Here is a 26,105-nt window from a genome sequence, read left to right on the forward strand (position 1 = left end):
TCATCTCCACACAGTTAATTAGTTGAAGAATCAAGTTAGGTCCTTCCCACATAAATTTAAGGCTTGGCATAAATTCTTTTATAGATACTCAAAAGTATCTATGACTAAACTTATACTTGGTACAAATGAATTTAAACCTGTGCTAGAGCATTGCAGCTAAGAACACTATTTCAGTAACTCGGGGAGTACTTAAGGACAATAAGAAAGTCTGGAATTGTAAGGTGTATAAAATCTGGTAAACACAAACTCCTTTGAAAGAATCTGGAATCTATAATCTCAAAGGGAAAAGAACTAGAACAATCTTTACATATCCAGAATAAAGTGAATAATAAAGTTCTAATCTCTAACACCTTGAGGCTCAGTAGTGATCTTTGATCTTTATCTCTCACTGAGAAGAGACAAGTTCTGTTTCCTTTCTTAGGACATTAAAATAAGAATTTGAAACTTACTAAGATAGTATGGTACAGGACGCTATGTATTCTCCCTAACCTATTTCCTTTTCTTTGTGAGAGCACAGGTAATCCAGAATTCTGAGTCTCTCATGTGATCTAAATCTGTCCATTGGTGTGTAGACAACAATAAACACCATTTTTAGGACTGACCCAGTGACACCTGGCATGGAGTCTTCTACACTCCTATGCTTTCTAATGGAGCATTTAGAAGAACCATAAGGTGGAGAAAACTTATATCCCTGCATATCTTAGGTTAGGTTCCCCTGAAAGCATGGCTTCAGAAAGGGACTATGTATACATCATCCCAGCAATATGTGAGGAAACAGAAATGGATGAAGAAGATATTTTATGGTGAGTTATTAAATTGGGAAAAGAACATAGTTCTTAAAGTCTGAGAGGCCTGTTGAATCTCCCTAGGAGTGTCTGCCTGAAGGTCAGGAGGTGGTAACATCTGTGTATCAACTGTCATCTCCCATCAGCCAGGCATCCCGGATTGTTAATTCCCAGTCCTTCTAAGCTTCACAGCATTAGAGTTGATACTCCTTCCATGCTTCCTCAGGGGACATGGAGTCTAAGGAGCCCCAGGGAGACAACAGGAAGAGGAACACTGAAGCTTAAGGTAAAGCACTACCAACGAAAAACGTATATTCCTGTCATAGTTGGAAATGAGATATAGGTCAAGAGGAAGGGAGTTGGGGGTACACAATGTGTCTGCTGAGACTATATAGTGCACTTTGCCCATCCTCACTCATCAACCCAACCTGCCTTGAACCATGACATGAGTGAAAAACAAGTTTATTGTGGCAGGTTCTGAATTTTAGAGATGTTATTTAGTTTTGTTTTGTGTTGTTAAAATGTCTCAGTTACACTGATGAGTACAGATAGGAGAATGGACAATGCAGAACTTTTTTGTTTTTGTCTTAAACATGACGGGTAGTTACTTTTATTAATTTGATGTTAGATACTCAGCATATAGAGGTAAATCATGATAAAGTAAAAATAATTTCCTAAGTCTCATAGGTAAACTGTGAATGCAATACAAATTTTAGTTACACTGAAATTTTAATTTTTCAGATAACCAAGTTTTTTATGTATAATTCAGCTTATTCAAATTAGGACCCAAACAAGGTCCAAACATTGTGACTAGTTCATAGTTCTTTAAAGTCTCTCTACCTGTCTCCCTATCTATATTAAGTATCTACCCCCCTTGTAGTTTAATTATTTAAAAAAATAGGTTTATATGTAGAGTTTGTTATAGCCTGGATGTTGCCAAATAACCAAGAGTTTTAAAGCTCATTATTCCCCACAGTATTAAAAGCATGACAAAGTAGTCCTACACAATAAATATTATGAAAGTATAAATCAGTAAGCTTTTCTGTTAGCTTAGAAATACATATCCAGAACATTTTAAATTTCCTATTTAAAAATTCTTAGATTCTAGAGGTATTTAATTAATTTATTTTCTTGGGTCTTGTCTTACCCAGGAAAGAATTCAAAATCACTTCTTTGAGCTTTCTAGCAAACTTTTCCTAAGGAAGCAGTCATAAATTCAGACAAATTTAAGGCACAAGGAAATAATGTCCATTATTTATAACAGCATGCAATTGGAAATGAACTGAATGGTCCACAATTGAAGATTCATTAAATTATGGCACATCCATATAACGGACTATTAGTGTTCATCATAATTCATGGCTTCAAAAATACTTAATGCCTTTGGAAAGTGTTCATGCATAATGTTAAGTGAAAAAAGATACATATTTGAATATGCAATATAGCATGTGACACAAAATACATACACATAAATTAACAACTGGAGAAAAATATATTAAAACTATAATGTATTGAAAATATATTAACACTGTATCTGCATACCTGCTGTCAACAGGACTAGGTCTAGTTTTAATTTCATTGCTTTACTTTATTTCTTAAATTTGCTATTATAAGCATATATTTTCCTTACTACTATAAAATTATTTATATGTTTTAAATTCCATTTTAAAAATATATTTTGTATGGAATGATGAGTCTGGGTGTGTTCCTGGTGCGTTGTAAGAGTTAACCAAAGACACCTGGAGCCTTTTGCTAGCAAATCTTGCAAGTGTCAAACGAGGTTGTTTAGGGTATATTTAGGTAGCAGTTAAGCTGGAGCAAAAGTGCTTACATAAGAATGTGATCATGTCCCTCCACAACTGCAAACTTCATGGTTCCCTCACTACCTTTAGAACAAAGCTCCAACCTGTTGGGATGGCTCCTGAGGCCTCTGATCTAGCCTAACACTACAGACAATCTCTTGTCCTATCCACAAGTGCCTGTTTTCCAGCCACAGAAATTTTCTGGCTGTTTCATGAGTGCAGAGTACTACCTCAGTGCCTTCAGACATGACTATTATGCTTAGAAGAGAATAGGAGTGAGTGAGCAGGAAGCCTGAGGTACCAAGCATTCACTGGTACCCCTTGTGATCTACAGAAAGTCTCCTAACTTTCTCTCTCTCTCTCTCTCTGTATATATATACATATATCTCAATCTCTGTCTGTCTCACTCTCTGCTTACAGTGCTGGAGATCAAATCCAGGGTCTTGCTAGGCCCCAGATTTTTCTACCCAAAGAACAAAAGTGAAAAGAGCATCTACCTGTCACTCTCCACCTTCTATTGGTCTTTGGTTAAGAATTGCCCCAGAACAATAACTTCCTTGCATGTCTGAAGAGCACACACACATGAGCTGCTTCCCCTCTCCCTGAGTCCCCTTTACTCCTATTTATCATTTATGTTAGATAGATTTTTGTCCCTGTGACAAACACCTGAGAGAAACAATTTAAGGGAAGAAAGATTTGTTTTGGCTCACTGTTTCAGAGATTTGAGTCTAAGATTTCTGACTCCATCTTTCTGGACCTATGAAACTCCTTACTTTGCGGCAGCCAGGAAGCAGAGAGTAAAACAGAAAGGGACAAGAAACATCCTTCCAAAGCATGATCCCAGTGACCTACTTCCTCCAACTAAATCCCACCTCCCAATACCAGCACTTCACATTAATGCCATCAAATTATGACTCCATCATGGTCTAATTCATTGATGAAATCAGAGTCCTCATGATCAAATCACCTCTCAATTGTTTCACCAGCTGAGAGGGAACCTTCATATCCAAACCACAACAGTGTTCAAGATTCATTTCACACTTTCTAGGCAAGACTTCCCAGATCACGCTTCACATCAAGCCCTCAAGACTCTCTTAGGGACCCCTATCCGAGCTACTCTTAGCATAAAGCTTTCACTCAACTTGTAAGTGTTGGTTTCCTCAGCCTTCTCTTCTACTATTGACACTATAAGGGAAGGGAGCATTTTCTTCCCTAGTTCTTTATTCCCAACTGTATTCTGTATCCACACAGGATCCAGCAATATTATCCACTGAGTTATGATATTCTTTTGACTAAGTTTAAACAGTACAGCAATATTCCTTCTATATCTTCAGATGGTAGACTAAGTCATTGCTTTCTCCTTGAGTCACAGCTCTATTAACACTAAATTACATCTAGATTACATCTCACTGAAGTCATTGGTAAATGACTGAAGTCATTGCATAAAGTCAAGCTAAACATTTGTACCATCTATTATTTGTGTGCCAAGAAGAAAGAGCAAATCATAAAGAGAACTTAACATGTAGAAGAACAGACCAGGTAATGAAAAAAAATTTCTTCAAATCTGTCCCCCTTCCTAGCTTTAAAATTATACACATATCCTTCTTCCTACCAGCCTAGATTTTGTTTCTCAGTTAGACCTAGCTTCTGACCTCAGTAATGGTCTGTTTAGATTCCTAAATATTGATTTTTGCTTGTACAGGCCACTTCTTTCTTTTTTTAATCCCAAGAACCACTACTGTAAAACAGGTTAAAGTTCACATCATCTTCATGCTTTGCAGATTTTATTTTTTCATGACAATTTTATGTGTAAAATGGCAGAAAGGCAAAATATGCATAATGATACTGGTGTTTACCAACAGTTATTCAATCTTATTCTCAGTAAAATTGTTAAGCATCTCTGTTAAGATCGTAACAGAGTCCTTCTGTTCACCTCTCTACCACACAGCACCCAAATTCTCTGCCAAATATGATTTGAAAATATAATTAAAGAATATTAATTTGAAAAGACAAAAAGACCATTAGCTTTCCCAGAATACCTACTGGTAGGTGACAGCCTGACTCTGCATACAGGTCATACCATGTTTTAGCTATGGTTTTGGTTAGTTCCATGCTTCCTCAAGTGTAGACAGAAGCATGCCTAGGACTACTATCCATGTAATCTTAGTTTATAGAAGGTCCCATGATTTATAGAAGGATAACTGAAAACAACAGATGGCCTAACAATCTTTGAGTAAATCAGACAAATTGATCACTAATGATTTTCTTAAAACATTAAACATTCTTTTCTCATAAACAAACGTAGAAAAGACATTCCATAGTCTAGACAAGGCCTCAGCAAAGGGGTAAAGAGTAAATATTCTAGGCTTTCTGGGCCATATGGTCTGTGTAACTATTTGACTCTTCTGTTGTAGGGTAAAAGCTCCCACAGCTACTAGGTAAACAAATAGGAGGGGATGTGTCCTTATAAAACTTTTTCTATAAAACAGATGGTGGCCCAGATTTGGTCCATAGACTATAGATTGGCAATCTTCTGTCTAGACAAATAAGTATTATTCTCAAAAATCTCAAAATTTGAATGCAAGACTACTCCTTTCATCAGTTGAACTCTTATTTACCAGGATGACATTAGCATAACTATTTCTTTTATCACAGTCAGTCTATAAAATTATCCTGCTCTAAGATAGGTTGGTCACCAAAATACAGCATCGTTGCTGTTTAAATCTTTTAGTGTTCCATTGATTGAGCTTCAGGGTTTTTGTTTTTGTTTTCTTTTTTTTTTTTTCAGCTATATCCAGTAATCTACAGCAAAGCTTATGCTAAGTAAGGAAATCTAATTATGTTCAAATAATCAGAATCCGTGTATTTTGATGAAAAGTAACAGGAAAAGCTAATTTGATTTCCTAATGTGATACACAAAGATGAACTTCCTGTGTCAGAGACTCCCTGATAATCCTGCTGAAAGCCTGTGCCACTCCAATTTGACATCCACTTAAAGAAGAAGGAAATGATCCTCTTGGAAAAATACAGCCAGTGGATTATACATCTGCCCACTTCCTCCTTCTCTTGTCCAGGTTATTTCTTGCTGAAACTGGATTTTCACTGATTAGAGGTTAGTAGGTTTATGAGCTATAGTTTCCAGAGAAATCAAGATAATAGTTACTATGCAACATTTTAAGGAAAAAAGCTATATTCTGTTCATAGTTTAGTTTTACTTGAAGAAAAGAAAATTAAACAATGACTCAGAGGAACACTCAGAGTGTATCCCAAAAGATATAGGACCAGTGATATCACAGTGTTTGAGAACTTAGTTACCCAGGGCAAGCCTCAACCATAATAGGTTGGCTTCTCTATGTCAGGTGCTTCTACTTACCAAAATCCAATCTTCTGTACAATCTTTACCAAACAGTGGTAAGAAGGACTTAATCTTTTACATCAACCTATACTGAAAATCAGTTTTCAAAGGTATCTTACTTTAAACAAAAATAATCTTCCAGACTCTATTAGCTTAAGTGAAATTGAGATTCATATTATAAACTAAAGTTTTTTAGCCTTTTGGTGCTATAGACTTCTCTAGCAGTCTGATAATGGATTATTGGAATAAGATTTTCAAATTCATAAAGAAAAATACATATAAAGTGCCTGTTTGTGTAAAGGAAACCAAATTTATTGAAATACAATTGTCAAGTGTTGCAACATCATTTTTGTCATGTTGTCTTCATTTCTTCATCTCTATTCTTAAACCTCCTTGTTATTCATTCCCTTTGTTCTCTGTGTGAATAGAAATTGGAGAACTTAAAACAAAACTTTAAAAGAAATCAAGAGCCTATGCCTTTCAATGATTCTAAAGAGCTTTGAAGAAAAACTTCCAGTAACAGAAGTTGCAAAGGAATCCAGAAAACTGAGAAAATGCTAAACTTCTATCTAATCCAGTTCTAGGCACCTCAATCTCTTCATATAGAATTTGTCTACCTAGTGTAGACAGTAGGTATCATTTTCTGTTCACAGCATTACTTTTCCATAGGTATATATTGTATACCTGACCACCATTTGCATCATTTAGATAACAAACCAATTCTTCTGGGAACCTTCATTGATTCTTAGAATTCTGGGTAAGATTGCCATCCTTTGTATGTTAAATGCAATCTGAACATCAGAGAACTCACCAAATCACATAATGATTTCCCATTTATGTGTTAACATGTCTGTGACTTACAATGACTTCTACCCAGTGCCTGAACACTTGCCAAAACCTTGAACAAATGGAAAGTCACACTATTTTTTGAAAACCAATCCTAACAACAAAAGTTTCCACGACCACCTCTTCATTGTTATTCTTGCTGCTTTACCAAACCTGATATTACCCCCAAGGAAGTTCTGTAGTGTGGTCATTGTGAAATAACTTTTCAGGATGAGAAAGGACTCAGATTAATGACTAAATAGAAAAATTTCCCATTGAATCATCAAGATTTTCTTTTATAATGTATTATACCCAACTATTCTTATTATAAAGCTGGAGTTTAAAATAGATTTGGAACACCTAACAATCCATGAACCCAGTAATGTGTCAGCATGACCCATAATAGCACCAAGATAGGTATTACCCAATAGTTCAACAAAGGTAGATTGCGTAACTATGTATTCATACAGCAGAATGCTAAAGGGCCATGAGAATAAAGATGTAGATGAATGTCACAATAATATCCATAGTAAATGAAGCCAGCAAAGAACATGTCCCAAATATATCCATTAAAACTAGCTAAGTTTTTTAGTGCCATCTGCTCGCGGCGCCGCGGCCTCCCTGAGTCACTGCCTGAGCAGCTCCGGCCGCTTGGCTCCCCGTACTAGCCGCCGATATTTGGAGTTCTTGCAACATGGCAGACATTGACAACAAAGAACAGTCTGAACTTGATCAAGATTTGGATGATGTTGAAGAAGTAGAAGAAGAAACTGGTGAAGAAACAAAAATCAAAGCGCGTCAGCTGACTGTTCAGATGATGCAAAATCCTCAGATTCTTGCAGCCCTTCAAGAAAGACTTGATGGTCTGGTAGAAACACCAACAGGATACATTGAAAGCTTGCCTCGGGTAGTTAAAAGACGAGTGAATGCTCTCAAAAACCTTCAAGTTAAATGCACACAGATAGAAGCCAGATTCTATGAGGACGTTCATGATCTTGAAAGGAAGGTCGCTGTTCTCTACCAGCCTCTGTTTGATAAGCGATTTGAGATCATGAATGCGATTTACGAACCTACGGAAGGAGAATGTGAATGGAAGCCAGGTGATGAAGATGAAGTTTCGGAGGAGCTGAAAGAAAAGGCCAAGATTGAAGACGAGAAAAAGGATGAAGAAAAAGAAGACCCTAAAGGAATTCCCGAATTTTGGTTGACTGTTTTTAAGAATGTTGACTTGCTCAGTGACATGGTTCGGGAACACGATGAACCTATTTTGAAGCACATGAAAGATATTAAAGTAAAGTTCTCAGATGCTGGCCAGCCTATGAGTTTTATCCTAGAATTTCACTTTGAACCCAATGAATATTTCACAAATGAAGTGTTGACAAAGACATATAGGATGAGGTCAGAACCAGACGATTCTGATCCCTTTTCTTTTGATGGACCAGAAATTATGGGCTGTACAGGGTGCCAAATCGATTGGAAAAACGGAAAGAATGGCACTTTGAAAACCATTAAGAAGAAGCAGAAACACAAGGGACGTGGAACAGTTCGTACTGTTACTAAAACGGTTTCCAATGACTCTTTCTTTAAATTTTTTGCCCCTCCTGAAGTTCCTGAGAGTGGAGATCTGGATGATGATTCCGAAGCTATCCTTGCTGCAGACTTTGAAATTGCTCACTTTTTGCGTGAGCGTATAATCCCAAGATCAGTGTTATACTTTACTGGAGAAGCTATTGAAGATGATGATGATGATTATGATGAAGAAGGTGAAGAAGCAGATGAGGAAGGGGAAGAAGAAGGAGATGAGGGAAATCATCCAGACTATGACCTGAAGAAGGATCAAAACCCAGCAGAGTACAAGCAGCAGTGAAGCAGGATGTGTGGCCTTGAGGATAACTGCACTGTAATAGCCTAAACACAACTATGATTTACTTATAGCCTTATGTTTTTGTATTTTCTTGGTAGACTCAGTAATTTTTTTTAAAGGAAAGGAATTGATATTTTAATGACCAATTTGTTCTAACGTAGCATTTTAACTATAGCTTTTCTGTCATATCTGTTGAATGCAAATTCTCTCATGCATGTTCATTTATTGCTGCAGTTTGGTTCTTTTGGAATATTTTCATCATGTAGCTATTTGAATACAACTATGAAAATTAACAACTGTTGAACATGTTTTTTTGTTTGGTTATTTTTTTTCCTAAAGAACCAAAGTAGTTTTCACCTGGCTAGTAGGATGGGTTTAAGTCCACTTGCATTAGTTTTGCTTTTCATTATATTGTTACAGAAATGCAGTGACTTAATACTAAGATGTCATTTAAAGGAGAGAGAAAAAAAAAAAACAAAACTGTGTTAAGAATTTCCAGTAAGACTGAACCCAATAACTGTTAGATAATTAATGGATTTTTGTATTTTAGCTGGTACAGTTGATTATAAAGAAGTCTTAACTCATGGTTATTGGTTACCACAGGAAGCTGAATAAAACCTAGACTCTTCAGAAGTTAATCTAGTAGTATTAAAAGTATACTTTTAAATTTAACCTCCATTAACTAAGCATTTTTTCTTTGTGGGAGGGTCTACCTTCTGCTTTCCTGGAAAGGATGAAATTGCATCATTTGATGAGCCTATTTCAAGTTTTTTGTTGTTTGTTTGCTTTTCTTTTTTTTTTTTTGCAGCTTAAAATAAAAATGTCATACATAATTTTAGTTCTCACAGGATTATGTCTTAATTTTGTACTAATTCAGGTTAGGAGCAGAGGCATAACTCAAATTAAGGATATGCCTAGTTTACTGTATTATTAAAAGGGTGCCAACTTTGAAAGAGGTTTTTTTGGAAGTGATAATAAGAAAGTGCTAAGAAAAGAAAGGAGACAAACTCTTAAATGTTATGGTTGGGTTTTTATAAAAAATTAAATTTTATTTACTTTGGGTTAGAAGTAAACAGAGCCCTTAGCCTCTGATTTGTTGTAATTCTTACTGCTTAAGTATGAGTATATCATTTACCCATGCTTCTGTTTACTGTGTATTAAGATGGGTAGTACTGTTCACTTAACTACCTCACAGATATGTTAAGGCATATTAAGTTGAATCTTATGAGCTGTTTCTCAGTCTCATTAAAAGCTCAAAAATTTGGGCCTCTCTTTACCACCAGTGTAATATTTAGCATTTTATTCATGCCAGGCTTTGATAATTAAACTGGAAAATGAAGTTCAAACACCTGTTCTGGATCAGGCCAGACAAAACTTTTTAGATCTTTGTGTGGCTTCTGTTTTAGTGAAAGTGGGTGGGATGGAGAATGAACTATGTCAAAAGGTCCAAGATTGGTCTTTTGTTCCCCCCCCCAGATACTCTAGATGACTATATTATAGAAAATATTATAGGGATCATGGGATTAAAGTGGAAATAAGGCCATGGGGAGGATGCCATTAAGTTTGAGACTTGTAGAGCCACATTTAAAATACCTCAGGCTAATTACTGTTAATTTTGGGGGGCAAACTTTTTTGGACAGGGTAGACTTATTGGATTGTAATTAGAGGGTCTGGAATTCCTGCTGTTAATAAAATTACATTGAATTAAAAAAAACTAGCTAAAAGGGGAATACTTTTCAATCAATCATGCTAGCATAATTGTACACACACACAAGAGTAAATTTGAGCCCTACCTCACACCACATGCAAAAATTACATTGAAATAGATCAAAGATAAAAATATAGGCATAAATGTTTATAAACTTGGATTAGGCAATGTTATTGAAATGTGATATTAAAATTAACTCCCCCCCCACACACACATTAATTTGGACATCAACAAAATTGAAAACCTGTGTTTAAAAGAAACCATCAAAAGAGTGAAAAGATGGCCCAAGGAATGGAATAAATATTTTGTAAGTCATATATCTGATTATGACACTTTTATCTAGAGCACATAACAAATTATAATTTAATAATAAAATTATAACCCAAATAAAAATAGGTAAAAAGTATGAATAGGTAGTATTCTAAAGAAGATACACCAATGGCCAATAAGCATGTGCTGAACATCATAAGTCATCAGGGAAATGCAAATCAAAACCACAGTGATACCACTGCACAAAGACAGTAATAATTGTGGGCAAGAATGTGGGGAAATCAGAATTCTTATATACTGATGGTAGAATATAAAATTGTTCCACCACTTTAGAAAAACATTTTTCCAATCTCTCAAACATTTAAGCACAGAATTACCATGTAACCCAGCAATCCCACATTTAGGAATATACCCAAGAGAAACAGTACACATCCAAACAAAAGCCTGTATACAAATATTTATAGCAGCATTATTCATAAAATAAAAAAGTGTAAATGCAAACATTCATTTATGGAAGAATGCATAAATAAAATGTGATATATCCATTCAATGGAAAATTATTGAGTAATAAAAAGAAACGGAGCATTGATACACGCTGTAACATGAATGAACCTTGAAAAACAGTATGCAAAGTGAAGGAAGCTAGTCAGAAACAACACACATTGTATGGTTCATTTTATATGAAATTTGAAGAATAGGCAAATATATAGTGACAGAGAATGCTAGGGCTGTGGGTGGGGATGGAAGAGGAGATTGAGGAATTAAGGTGTGTAAGGTTTGTTTGGGAGAGAATAAATATGTTCTTAAAGTGATTGCATTGGTGACTCCACAATTCTTGGATATATTAAAAACTGTGGAATTATACACTTTAAAGTGGTAAGTTACATGATACAACTGTTTTAAAATAATTGATGCTAATCCATGATGTTGCAATTCAAGAGAAGTTACCCTTTGGAGAGGCCAGTGAATGGAGCTCAAGGAAGGTTTCTGGATGACCTAAGTCATGGATGAAAATGACTCACATGATGAGCATATTCGCTTTATGAGAATCTATCCTTCATATACTTATCAGTTTTGCACCTCTTAGAGTGTGTGTTTTAATTCAATACATTTTTAAATCTGAAAAAAAATCTTAACCAGATGTGGTGGATACAGCGGTCCCTAAAACTGACCACATTCTAGTCTCAGAAACCTGTGACTATTTTACCCTGTATAACAAAGGGATGTTAAGGTTGCAGCTAGGGTTAAGGTTATTAATAAGTTGATCTTAAGGCAGAAAGGCAAAATATTAATCCTGGATTATTTGTGTGTCTCGTGTAATCATAAGATCCTTAAAAGAAAAAAGAGGCAGAAGAGAGATCAGTGTGATGTGGCCTGATACAAGGATTCCACTGCTATTGCTGGCACAAGTCAAGGAATATGGCCCCATTTAGAATCTGGAAGAGGGAAGGAAGCAATCCTACCCAGAGTTTACAGAAAAGAACTTAGCTCTGCCAATGTTTTAATTTAAGCCCAGTGAGATCTATGTTATACATCTGACCCATGGGATTCTAAAAGAATAAATCTGAGTTGTTTAAAACCACTAAGTTTGGGGTGATTTGTTATGGTAGCCATAGAAAGCAATTTCACTGGGAAACATCAATCTTTGAATATGTATTAAATCAGAACTGAGAATTGAAAAGAAGATTTTAAAAAAAGACAAAAGGCTTCAGGCAAAATGGAAAAATTATAGAACAAAGATTGTATCCCTTATCTAGGCAGAATAACCCTGCATATGGGCAAAGAGCACACACTGGTGCTGAACTTTCAGATGTCCCATCCATGATCAGTGACAGCAGATCCCAGGAAAGAGGAGAGGCAAAATGGTTAATGTGTCCCCAGATGACCCACACCCTGGTAGGTGGCCAGTTTAATGAGGCGTTAATGAGTAGGCAGATAAATCTGTATATCTATAAAAAGAAGTTGTAGCAATGAAAAAAGGGAAACAAATGGGAAGAGTATTTGGTTGAGCTGTCTTCTCTAACTTTATTCAAAATTTCAAAATTCAAATGCCTGATGTGATGTGTAAATAACAGGCTAATTCTTATCCATAACCACAAAAGCCAAATTGAAAGGAAAATAGGAAGGGCAGTTCTTGGAGCATAAATATATTAAAACATTTTAAATATGTAAAAAATAGTAACTTGAGTGAAAAACCTGAAATTATGGCAAAAGAAGATAGCAAATGATAATCATGTAAATGGCTCTTGTGTTCACAGTGTTACATATATTCAAACAATGTTCCTGAAATTCCAAGAGTTAGAAAATAGTATCTCTTCCTTTGTTTCCTTTCTATTTAAATAGGAAATATTTAGGTTAACCAATAGGACAGCACTCCTCTACTTCTGTCTCACAGGACTTAAAGGGAAAGTGTGTGAGAACACACATGGAAGTAGCCTCCTCCTTGATTTCAATGTCTGACATTTTACCTGGAAATGATTTAGGATCCTGTGTAACAGTAAGTACTCACTTTTAGGAGTAATCTTACTATTTCTGTCCTCTTCAAATGAGAGTGTTCCTCTTTACATTATGAAAGTGTTCCTTTGGTTCAAGATATGATTTTCAACTGTAAAATGAATTCCTAGATGCAAGAAGTGGTTTATTCTTAATGCTACCAGTTCTGTGAGTCCATGAGAGAACAACTGAGTTCCATGCTGAGACTTTTAGGGTAGAGCTCAGAGCAAAGTCTTGGAACCATCAACTTTCCATCAGGGTCAAATTGAAAATCTAAAAAGAGGAAGAAGAGCCTCTGTGCTCCTTCTAAATCACGTCAGAGTCTTTTCTGGGATGGTTTTGGGGATGTAAATTGCCTCCCTCTGTGTACTGTCTAATTTCCTATCCTCATATTCAACTTGAGAAGGTTAACTGGAGAAGGTTAAGCTACACACAATATGCATTACCCGGTGCCCTTTTCTGGTTTCAAATTAAGTATATAATTAGTAAAAAAGGAAATCCATGCCTTCTGGTGATGAAAAATTAGGAAATCAATAGGTGGTTGCCTCCTCAGAGACACGGGGGAGTTTGGGGTCGTCACCTGGGGCTGTCAGTTATAATATCTGAAATGGTAACACAGGCATTTTCCACAGGCCTCAAAGCACTGAGCTGATGCCCCATTTCTGGGTTGCCTGGCTCTGAAGATTTGCAAAAGGAAATGAAAATATGAAATTGATCTCTTAAAATGTTGATAACAATGTAGAGGCAAATGAAATTGCCTTTTAGTACTGCCAGGAAGCTTGGAAAACAAAAGATCTCTATACATTTCTTAAAATGTTCAAATTAGGAGAAATTGCTTTTTTATGATTTCTCCCCCAATCACTACAAATTAGTCATTCCTTCCATTGTCTTTTATTTCATATACCAGAAGGCATATTTTGGACACTAGTATGTGGCTGTTCTCTTAGGCATTGGAGGATATATAGCACCTTTTCCCTTAATTTTATGTTGCCTTGATTTTATGAGCAGCTTGCACAACCCAGCATCATTTTAGTGCTGTTTGGGGGATGGATACATTTATTGATGTACATTTATTGATTCTGTGTTCATAAACTCCTACATATGGAGACTTGAATCAACAGTTTTTTGTCAAATTCTTCAGTGACATGATCCTTTTCTAAACACTGGTAACCCTCAGCCAACTAGGAAATAAACAGCTGGGTTTGTGTATTTGTAGTCAGCCTATTCCCTGTGTTGTAAGGTGCTGAGTAGCATACAGTTTCAGTACTACATAAATAAACCATCGTATTCATTCGTTAGGTTTCTGAACAGCAGAATACAAGAATTGTTTTGTTCTAATCCAAACCTCAATTATTGCTTTTAGAAAAATATTGTATTGAATTAGCACCACTGGACTTCCATACCCAAGACAGATGTAATGTCTCATGTAGCAATTAGCATTTTGGAATTGTATTATAATTTGCGCTGTATAAAATTAACCTATCTTTAGATCACAGGTGTTTTTTGAAGGTTTTTTTAACCTGGTTCTTTTAAAGTTAAACATAACTGCTATTCCTTTCAAAAAGCCTACTAAGAATTCTCCTTCTTCAGATCTGGCTGAGAGTTTAAAAGTGGGGGGTTTGCAGGGAACTGGACTTAGGTTCTGCTACTGGTTCACAATGTATACATGACTCTCTGGGTCTCCCAATATCACTGTTTATAAAAGATGACTGATTCATACATTTTATGAATGTGTGGAGGATTGAATTAAATGTACTTTACCAGCAGACTAACACAATACTTCAAGACTCAAATCTATTTGAAAGAATTTTGTAATCTTTGCCCGGGTCAAGGTGTTCACCTATGTACTCTGATTATACATTCTATTTCCTTAACCACATTTCTCTGTGTTGTTTGTACACATCTTAATATATTTCCTACAACTTCCCTTACCTCACTCCTTCACACACTGCTAACTATAAACTTGCTGAGAGCAGCAGTAGGTCTAGATCTAGTTCTGATAGTTATTCACGCTAGTCACTAATAGTCCATTTATCCACCCTTTTGAGCAGTGGTAGGATTATACTTCTGGCTACTTTTTATGTGGAATGTGTTCATTTGTCTCCAGAAATAATTGATGCCAATTTTAAGGCAGAGTACTTAATTGCTAGTTGGATACAACACAAAGTCTTTTTCCTTTGGTGAGTGACATCTCTTAAGATGGAGGCTCATCAGCATGAAAGACTACAATGAGAGGAGCCCTCCAGATGTTCACCATGAGCACATACAGTGAATGAGAAATAGATCTATGCTGATTTATTCTGCTGTGGTTTTAAAGATACTTGTTGTTGAGGCATATCTCAGCCTTTCCTGACTGATTCACAGATGTCTCCCTAGTCCTTGATAGAAATGACCAGACATGCTAGATTCCTCATAAACTGTCAGTACACATGTTCCCCATCCGAAATAGTGCTACCAAGTAGGGTATACATTTGTTAGTATAGTTCATAATTCACTATTCTTGCTTTCTGTATACTCTAAGTTCTCTTGAACTTAGGATATTTTTAAAACTATGTGAATGAAAGGTTCATTCTCCTTTATTTGACCTAGTCAGGCCTCCAGTCATTATTGTACAAAGAACATGTTTTTTGTGACCTGCCTTCAATTTTGCAGTAGCAAATCAGATCAGGTGAGAATTGGTGCTAAGACCAATTCATCAATATAATGAGTCTGAACTATCACTTGCAAAATAAACTAATATTGCTTAAACTTTATGCAACAAAAGGGAACACCCTGGCCAAAGATATTCAACAAATACATTCATGTCACCAGCAAGAACTAAACAATGTATTTTCTTAAAAAATGTAACCAATCTAAGTGGAAAATATTTTTTCTCTATTGCCAGTTGATTCAAGAACCCTCATGAATCTTTAACCTGCTTGAGTACCTTATATGTACTCAGGCATGATATTATTAATCATGACAGTTTTTAATTAACAACAGTGATTTTTCTTCCTCTTGCTGAAAAGATTTTATGAACCAATGGATGTCTGTATAAATTCATGCAAAGCTACTTGAGACTATGTTCCTATAGTCCTGTATATATGACCAAATAAGTGCAGAAAGCAAAGAAATTGAGAAGAGATGAAAGGAAAAATAAAATATCAGGAAGAAAAGGGAGGAAAAATATTAAAAAGAAAAGAAAAAATATTTTAAAATATTTGTATTTTTTATAAAAATATTAAAAAATATTAAATAGAAAAGAAAATATTAAAACTATTAAAAAGAAAAGAAAAAATATTAAAAGAAAAATATTTAAAACATATTAAAAAGAAAAGAAAAAATGCCTTTGGGGAAACTCAAACAGAAAGCAGGAAATCTGATGATGAAATCATTAAACAAGTGAGCAGTGAGATGAAGGAGGAAATGAGACACATTCCTTACAGGTACACTTTGTTGGAAGTATCAGCTCATTGTGACCAAATAGGTTAGACAAAGTACACAAAAGGAAATCTTACAACTGAAGATCAGGACACAAAGACTAAGCAAAGTGGGGAAATATCTGAGCATTCTAGTAACTCATATTTGTGGGAGGGTGAATATAGTGCAAATACTATATTCATACGTATGTAAATGGAAAAATGAGACCTATTGAACTATTCTAGGAATGGGGGGAAGGGGAGAAAAAGGAGAATGGTGGAGGGGGTGAGTTCAAATATGATATATTTGATACATTGTAAGAACCTTTGTAAATGCCACATATACCCCCACTGAGCACAACAGTAAAAAATGCAACACATATAACATAACTATCACAAAAAATATTTAGAATTAGAATTAAGACAAGAGTGGAGAGATTTTTGCAGACTTTTTTTGTCCAATTTTTGGTAAAATTATTCTAGTGTCAGTTCATTTTCTAATATTTTAGCAAAATACTTAACACTGGGTACTATACAAAAAAAGAGATTTATTTAGCTCACAGTTTGGAGGTTCAAGCTCATGACACCACTTGAATATGCTGAGGACTTTCTGGCTACATCACAGCATAGAAGATGTTGTCTCGGCTAAAGTAGATGTGAGAGAGAGATAGCACAGGGAGAGACAGGAAGGACGAGTCTAGGAAGGACGAGTCTAGGGAGGTGCCAACCTTGCTCTTTTTATGCCCCATTTTCAGAGGAACTAACTCACTCCTGAGAGATCCAACCTACTCTGAGAGACTAGCATTAATCAGTTCATGAGGGTGTTCCCGATGACCTAATTTCCTTTCACTAGGTTCCACTTCTCAAAAATCCCACCAGCTCAACACCACCACACTGGGGACTGACCTTCCAATCCATGAGCCTTTGGGAGGCACATTGAAACTATGTCCACCTTAGTACCCAGGCCATAGTGAACACCTCTCACTCTACTCTCCCAGTGCTCAAGCTTCTGGAACTATGTAAATACATTTTTAGTACCTTCTACAAAAAGACATTCTTTTCCCTGTGAACATGGAGTTCTAAAGCACAGTGTTTGCTAACAGACCTAAATTCCAGCTCATCTAAAGAATCACTTGGGAAAATAAAGAAAAACCATAGCAGGAGACAGTGAGGATCAAATAATTTTATGGCTGCAATAGCTTGTCTGTCATTTCCACACAGTTTAAGATCCATAGGAAGTTTGAGGGACATAAACCACCAGATTTGGGAACTACTCAGATTCATGAAGTTCACCAGAAAAATGAAAAGATAAGAAATAAGTCCATGATGGTATCAGTTAAATATGTTCCCTTTGAGGTGCTCCAAGAGGGGAAGTTGTTCAGCCATAAAACAAAGACAGTTCATCTTTATGCATGACTACTTCTGAATAGACCTGACTGTTTTTCAAAATCTTTTGAAAGAAGCTTCAAAAAGAAGGCAGAAAAGTTCTTAGAAAACTAAACTGCATTGAATCAGAAAATGTATGAACCTGGGATAGAACTGAAGGAGGCTTTGATGCAACACAAAAAGGTGGTTAGGAATAAAGTATTGAACAGAACAACCAGTCTCAGACCCTAAATAGTAGAAAGGATAGATGATTAGGTTGGGTCAATCATGCCCACATTTTGGTATTTTAATAAAACTTAAAACAAATCCAATCTTCTTTTTTTTTCCATAATGTCTCGTGTGTGTATGTGTATAAGTGTATGTTCTCTAAGAGGATTAACTATTTCCAAGTGTTCTTAAAGGAACTTGAATAACGTATTTTACATAGAGAGAAACATTCTGGAAAGGTCAGATTTAGAATTCAAAATAAAGACCTGGTAAAGTAAGTGGACAAGGACATTGGACACCTGGCACTCAGTAGGTACATGATGATCATAGGTGCACAAAATTGATTCTGAGTAACTGAATTAAAAATTATGCAAGGAAGAAGTTATTATAGTTATTAGCTGCATGTTCAATGAAAGCTGTTGGTGACTCCAGAAGCCTTTATTTGCTATTCTCATTATCTTTTAGCAAAAAAGCAGTTGTCATAGTAAAAAAAACAATTGTCATAGAACAAAAAGAAAAAGAAAACAAAAATCACAGTTTCAAAATTCTCTAGTAATGGGCTGAAGGTGTGGCTTAAGTGGTAGAATGCCTGACCAGCAAGCACAAAGCCCTAAGTTCAAACCCCAGTTCCATAAAAAAAAAAAAACAATTCTCTAGTACTAATAAAGCTCAAAAGTGTGGTTTACTAATGTCTGCCATTAAAGTCACTCTATTCTCTTCTTCCTGTTGGTACTAGACCAGCTCTTAACCACAGGGTCTGACTTTTCACCCATAAAGTAAAATTGATGATTCCCCTTCACCTTCACTCTAACCACATGATAGAAGTGTTAAAAGATCTAATAAAAAGGGAATGGGACTCAGAACTCAGGCATTGGAAAGCTGGGTCTACACTATTCTATGCAAACCAAACTTGCCAAATGTAACTCTTGGATAGGATGTTGATAGTCACAGAGTCGCTTAAAATATCTGGGGCAGGATGCAAACTCCTGAAAGAAAAAAAGGGACCTCACAGAAATACCAGAAAGGAATTCCTTGTTCCACTCTTTCAAGTGAAAAGTACTTCCTCTTGAAAAGAATAAAAAGAGTGATTTAATACCATCTCTGCAATAAGGTGATAAGGGGTACATAAACCAGATACATTTGTAAATGATAATATGGGGCTGGTTAATGTCAGTGAGTGGGCAAACTATTGTAGCCATAAAATTATTTGATCCTCACTGTCCCCTGATAGTGTTTTTCTTTATTTTCCCAACTGATTCTTTAGATGAGCTGAAATTTAGGTCTGTCAGCAAACACTGTGCTTCAGAACTCCATGTTCACAGGGAAAAGAATGTCTCTTTGTAGAAGATACTTAAATGGCCCTGGTATTCTTGTTATAAACCACAGAGTAGAATCAGAATAAGAATCAGAGACTCTAGGATCCATCATGGACCTCTAACAGAACCAGGTTTCTACATGTGCAGGTGGGGGCGCAGGGCAATATAGTAGGCAGAATGAACAGAATCAGAAAAGGCAATACAGCATCACATGCCTTTGCCATGCATTAAAAATGATGTATGAATTGTATCTCTGTTGGAACTTATGTGCCGCCACAGGGTGGAGTAGGCAGAGGTAAGACTAAAAAGCAGGTGGGAACTTATTTGGAGTAAGATAGGTGCTGAAATGATTAACGTGTTCTTAATTGGCAGAGAAAAAGTCAAGCCATGTAAGTTCTCAAAAACACTTAGTCCCTACGCTGATAACTAGACTGAGAGTAACCTATCTGAACGCTAGCTATATTAGTTTTACCTGTATCATAACCTTGAACTAGTTTCACTAAAAATGAGAAATTTAGTATTAAGCAGAGGCAAAGTGTGATGGTTGTATCCCAAGCTGTGAAAATAAAACCATGGAATGTGAACATGTACACACATTGGGTTTTACAAAATGGATTAACTTTCTTTGAAAATGAATATGTGTGAAGTACAACTGTTCATCAACATTCTGCAAGTCATTTTAATATAACAGAAACTAATTGACCACAGTGGACTGTGGAGACATAAATGGGCACAGAGAGTGGCAGTGCCACAGATGTGCCATCTTTTCTTTCCCCATATATAAGGTAACATGACACTGCTAAATGAACAGAAGAAAAGAATTAATGGCTTTTTCAAGAAGATAAACTAAATGTTAATTCTATATAGTCTAAGATGTATGAAGCTTGTAAAATGTTTTCATTTTCTCAGACTAGAGCTCTTAAAGTCAAACTCAGGAGGGGGAAATCTAAAGCTACTTAGAGCGCTGATGCCCTCGTGTGGGAAAGAAAAACAGTTAACACAACTCTCAACCTCTAAGAAGTGTGAGCCATCTGGGGAAATTATGTATACTAACATTGTAGAAATAAATGGTAGTTCGTAAAGTGTCCGTGTACATTTAGAATTTTCATTTTTCATTAATGGTCTATAGACAGCTTAGCATTAGGGGCTGCTGAAAATTAAGTAAAATGCATAGATGTCAGTAAGTCATTTTTCTTATAATAACATGTGTAAGAATGTTTCAACTAATTTCTAGTTAACAGAATGTTATATGATAGCTTTTGAAAAAATTACAAAGTGTGTACCTTGAGTTTAACAATGTCAGTGCCAAGATGCTTATTTCTTGATGCAGGATGGTATACTCAAAAGTATTTCAAATCTCAAGCTATGCCATAGCCCAAAGTTTCTGTACACTAATATGCCTGGAGAAAATCTAGTTGTAATTTTACAAATTCATCCTAAAATTCAGCTTGCTGTCCTCACGGTGCAAAAGTACTGCCCTGACCTGCTTCACTGGAGAGTGTCCTCACTTAGAAGGCCTGGAAGAAACATCTGGCCAACCTGAGCACAAAACAAACTTAGACTCTCTATTGCTGTAACGATGGGTGTTTCTTCATTTTCATTTTCCTGGAGATTTTGGTGAGGTTTTTGTGTTTGCACAAAGTTATTTATCCACATCGCACTGCTTCTTTGCCCTCAGGTCCACTGTCTCCTTCCCCTTGCTTGGGACTCTTTCTTTCTCTGTCTCAGGGGCTGACATCTATGAAATAATGTTTCTGATTGGTTTCAGCCAGTGGAAAGGCACTGGCAGGAGATCTAAGGAGAAGGAAGGAAAATTCCAGGTACTATGGTCTGAATGTTTACGTCTTTCTCAAATGCATATGTTGAAATCTTAACCCCAGTGAGGTAGGCTAGAAGTAGGTAAAGTTGGGACTAACTTATAAGTACATTGCTCACATCTGGCTCAGGGATGGCTCCAGACCACTTTCACCTGGTTGGAAACTGCCATGTCCCTCCCCACTCATTGATTACTGGATGGAAATCACCTGGTTCTGCACTTCCCAAGTAGAGCAAGTTTTAAAAGCACCTAGAGAAGAGAAACATTCTCTCTCTGCCTGCAGATTCCACCTGGGCCCCACCATGTTCCTTGTGTGTCCTGCCATGGATTCCTCCATGCAGGACAAAGAATTTGGAAGTCTTCTGCTCACAGACTGAATAGGAGCCATTAACACTAGGGTGATGGTGTTGGAGTTGATTAGGTCATAAGGGTGGAATGGGATTACTGCCTTTATAAAGGAGACCATAAGGAGCTCATGTGTCCTTTCCACCATAGGATGACACAGCAAGAAAGTGTCATTCTGTGATCCAGAATGCCTTACTAGACACCAAGTCTGCCAATGCCTTGATCTTGGACTTAGCCTCAAGAACTGTGAGAAGTAAACTAATGTTATAAACTACCCAGATTATGGCATTTTGTTACAGCAACTTGAGCAGACTAAGATACCAGGGTATTTCTCTTTTTCTTTCTCCTATGAATAGTGTATCTAGTGGTGGCTGATTGGCCTGAGCACTGCCTTCTGTGTTTCTAACTCTTCAAAGATGACCTCTTTTCTGGCTCCTGGACTCAACCTCACTTCCTCCTCACTGTGCCTATCCTCCTGTAGCAATGGGACCAATTCCCTCCAATTGCTAATCTTTCCTGTTGACTGTTTCATCAATTCTAAAAGATATGAGTTCCCACATATTAGAGACCATCTAACAAACTATCTTGTGTAGATTCTACTATCCTGACTTGACCATGTCTGAGGCACTAGGCTAGAGCCATACATTTTCCATTTCAAATGCTGTGTATTATCTTCGATTGAAGTGAGAACATGGAGTATTATAACACTCATCACTCATTACATGGGCATGTCTTACAGGAATACAGAAACACAGCAAGTGGTGTGTCAGAGTGAACAGCACATCACAGAGAATACCACATGAGGATTCTGCCCAAGGGCTTTATTTGATGTTAGGTCAAGGGGGGAAACTTTAAAGACCTAATTTTGATAGAATTAAAGAGTAAGGCCCAAGGAAAATATGGCAATATAAATATGTGTTTGTAAAAATCCTCTGGTGTGCTACAGGACAACAAGTTAGGAGAGTGGGTCAGACAGAAAGTATGGGGAAAAAAAGCTTTACTCCTGCAGACATTTATAATGACTTCATCCTCTTATTACAACTTTAGAGAACAATAGCTTATTAGAATACAAAGTGGACAAATAGGGAGGTAACTGCATAGGCATCATGGAGCTTTTTCTCTTCACCGTAAGGTGCAGGCAGGAAATGAGGAAGGAAGTCCTTTACATGCTTCAAGGTCACCTGAAGGTGGATCCCTGAGCAGAGACTCCCTCAATGGGGGTGAAGGGGGGGGTGGAAGGAGAGCTTATTGCTATGTAGAAGCTGCATAAGGAAGAAAGATAAAACAACCTGGAGCTTCTGCCAGCCCTCACCTCAACTGGCAGTTAAGAAGGAAAGAAGAAAGAAACCCTCAGCAAATACCCTGTGCACTGTGTGACTGCTCACTTGGGATTTAAACTAAAGGGGTGGGGCCTAGAAACAAATGTAATTTACAGCCACATGCCAGAGGGGACTGAAAGGCATATGCACGAAATGAAAAGATCAAAAGTTTTGGGGCCTCATTCTAACTCAAGTTATCACAAAAACTGCCAACCAACTATGGGGCTGTGAAATAAAGCAAAATCGGAATGGCAGAATTTTCTTTTCTTCTGAATAAAACTTAAACATCGCATTCCCCCACTTTCATTTTTCTTAGATGCTAGCTGTATCACTCTTACATATCTTGCAAGCATTATTATTTGAAGATTTATTTTTCCATCATTAAAGCAAGACCTTTTCTCTTATATATTTGGAATTACTTTGGGTCATTCATTCATCCCCCCCACCTTTTTTTTTTCTTTTTCAGACACATCAAATATACATAGGTTGGATTTATATATTATTTGTTATAGAGTATAATTTCCTCCAATTTTTCTTATTTATTCTCCTCCTGCTTTCCTTTCAAATTTTCTTAAGCCTGTCCTCTACTTTGCTGATTTAAATTTTTACCAAATAGATCATTTCCTACTTCTAATTCACTTTAAGTTCTGTGATGCAGCTATTTTCTCTTTTTAACTCTTTTAGTTCCCTTTGCATATCATTCTGCTATATTTCTGATTCAGAAGCTTTTGTTGTTGTTGCTATTATTGTTATTGTTGCTCCAAGCTGGCTGGAAACTCCTGGGCTCAAATGACCCTTCTGCCTCAGCCTCCTGAGTAGCTGGGACTATAGGTATAGTCCCTGTGCCTGGCATGTGGAAGTGTCAAATCACCTGTGTTGTCGTTTTATGATTAGTCATCATAGGAGGAATTGTCTCCTTGCTGGACTTGCTATTTTCTGTAAAAACTTCAACAAAATAGGAAATTAAAGGTATTTCTCTAAATTGATATACCTCAAAGAAGGCCCACTTACAGCAAAAACAAGAGAAGGATTCTTGCTATTATATTACCACAGTATATCACATGGTTATTTCACATTTTTCTGGAGTTACTAACGAAAGTAACTAAGAAGGAGAAAATATCATTTGGTTTTGGGAAAGAGAAGACAAGCTTTGTTTTAGTCTCAAATTACATTATGATATGTCCAGAAAATGCCAAAAGACTCTTCCAAAATTAGTATCAACAGGAGAAATTTGATTAACATTTCCAAGGAAATTACAGAATGACTATACAGCTGCCCAATGTTGACAACAATTAATGTGCTTAAGGAATTATAGGAAAATGGTCATTGTTCCACTGATTTATTGAAGAACAGAGAAAAGAAAAAACTTAAATTAAAATGATAATTTAGTAAATATACTGTTTCTATCTGTGCAGCTCCTCTTTTCATTCATTCTCTATACAAAAGATCATCTCTCCTTCAACCACTGAACAAGAGTTCAGGATTTCTCTAATTGGCTCACTTTTGGTCACAAATCTATCAATAAGTCATTATGACCTTATAAGGGCATCCGTGTTTTAATTGGCTTTGGTCTGGCCACCTAAACATGATTGTAGCCATGGGGTTCACTGGACAAACTACATTCTTACCAGCTTCAAATACATTAACTTCATTTTGTTCTTGTGCAAATTAAATAAAGTACTTGTTACTTAATAGTAATGATATTAATGATGACAATAGTTATTGTTATTAACATGAAAGGAATGGTGATAATAATTTTAAAAAGGAATAATAATTATAATAATATTAGCAATAGTGATAGTAAACAGTAAGTTCTGTGATTCTCTTAATTCATAACTGAAACTTAAAAAGGTTCCATAACTATTTTAGGGTAAGTAGAGGTTACATTAGTTTAAGATAAGTAGCAGAGCTACAATTCTAACACTGGTCTATCTGGATCAAAAGTCAGCCCTAAAAGAAATATACTAGATTCTCATACAGTAAAAGGAAGAAATGGGGCTTAGGAACAAAAGAATGTCAGAAGAAATGGAACATGATACCTTGTATTATACTTTTTAACGAAAAGGTTAAAATATGAGTTTATTAAAATCACAATGAAATTCCCAGTGGAAGTACATGCTCAAAAGCATGTGAGAATGTCTGTCTCTGTGTGTGTGTGTGTGTGTGTGTGTGCTGATGCTTCATGTAGACAGTAGAGGCAGAGAGAGTACGCTCATTGACTATTTCATTTACTCCCCCACGCTCCTAGCTCCCTTTCAGTGAGGCAAGATATGGTCCAATTTGGTAGCTACTAGAATTTATTTACATTGAAGACAAAATTAATTAAAATTTCCCCAAATCTAGAATTCAATACTTGAGACACATTAACTATATTTGAAGCATTTGATAGCCATGTGTGCCTAATGGGAACAGTATGAGGCAGTGTGGCTCATAGAACATCCCCATTATCGGAGGAGTTTATTTTATACAATGCCATTGTAGTCTAGGAGTTGTGATGGGGTAAACAAGTATCTTTTAAACCCGTGTACAAGTCCCCAGCTGCTTTCCCCCCTACTCTGGTACCTCAGGAACCATATGTTCCAGAGAGTGGAGCTATAAAGTGTTGGAGACTCTGCTAGCCTGGGTATCTGAGTAGCTCTGGAGAAATCTCTCCTCCACCCACACTCACAGTGACCCAAGTGTGTGTGTGATTTCTTGCTGCCCTTTGGCCTCATTTGCTACTGTAGTTTTGAGGCAGGACTCTTATGAGTTAATATTATATTTTAAACTGAACATTTCTTTCTCTTTCTCTGAACCACTCTTTCAGTTGCAAAAAATTTTAATAGCTGCTAAGGCTCCTTTCAATTTCAAATATGTCCAGATTGTTTACACCTTAGCTAAAACCTCCACCATAGCCCTGGGACAGCAGGAACTATGACCCTAGCTGGAGGATTACCCAAACCCTTCTCCATTCGTTGACTTTTTGGTGATTAAGAACAGCCCAGGTTTTTTTTTTCCCCCTCCCATAGGTTAGCCCAGGTTTTAAAAGCACATGGACACAAGCAGAGCTTGCCTCAGATATGGCCCATCAGATTTTATCCAAATTTATTAACCTTTAATAAATTTTTAGTATTACCCTCTCTACATCTACATATCCCGCCTGGATATATCCATGTACAATATAAGAATCTGGGTTTTCTGTTTATCAACAACGACAATAGTTTAACATATCTGACC

General features: G+C 36.4%; 1 protein-coding gene across 1 annotated transcript; it reads left to right on the forward strand.

The window, feature by feature from the left end:
* The first annotated feature begins 7,371 nt into the window (after nt 1–7,371).
* Nucleotides 7,372–9,433, forward strand: LOC109702859 (nucleosome assembly protein 1-like 1). The gene has a single exon (XM_020188102.2). The coding sequence runs from the start codon at nt 7,462–7,464 to the stop codon at nt 8,632–8,634; it is 1,173 nt and encodes a 390-aa protein (XP_020043691.2). The 5' UTR covers nt 7,372–7,461; the 3' UTR covers nt 8,635–9,433.
* The last annotated feature ends 16,672 nt before the right edge of the window (nt 9,434–26,105 follow it).

The sequence above is a fragment of the Castor canadensis genome, chromosome 13, assembly GCF_047511655.1.
Source record: "Castor canadensis chromosome 13, mCasCan1.hap1v2, whole genome shotgun sequence".
Classification (NCBI taxonomy): Eukaryota; Metazoa; Chordata; class Mammalia; order Rodentia; family Castoridae; genus Castor; species Castor canadensis.

Bases quoted from the DNA above. Each gene is read 5' to 3' on its own strand.
- LOC109702859 (XM_020188102.2), top strand. From the start codon at position 7,462: ATGGCAGACATTGACAACAAAGAACAGTCTGAACTTGATCAAGATTTG.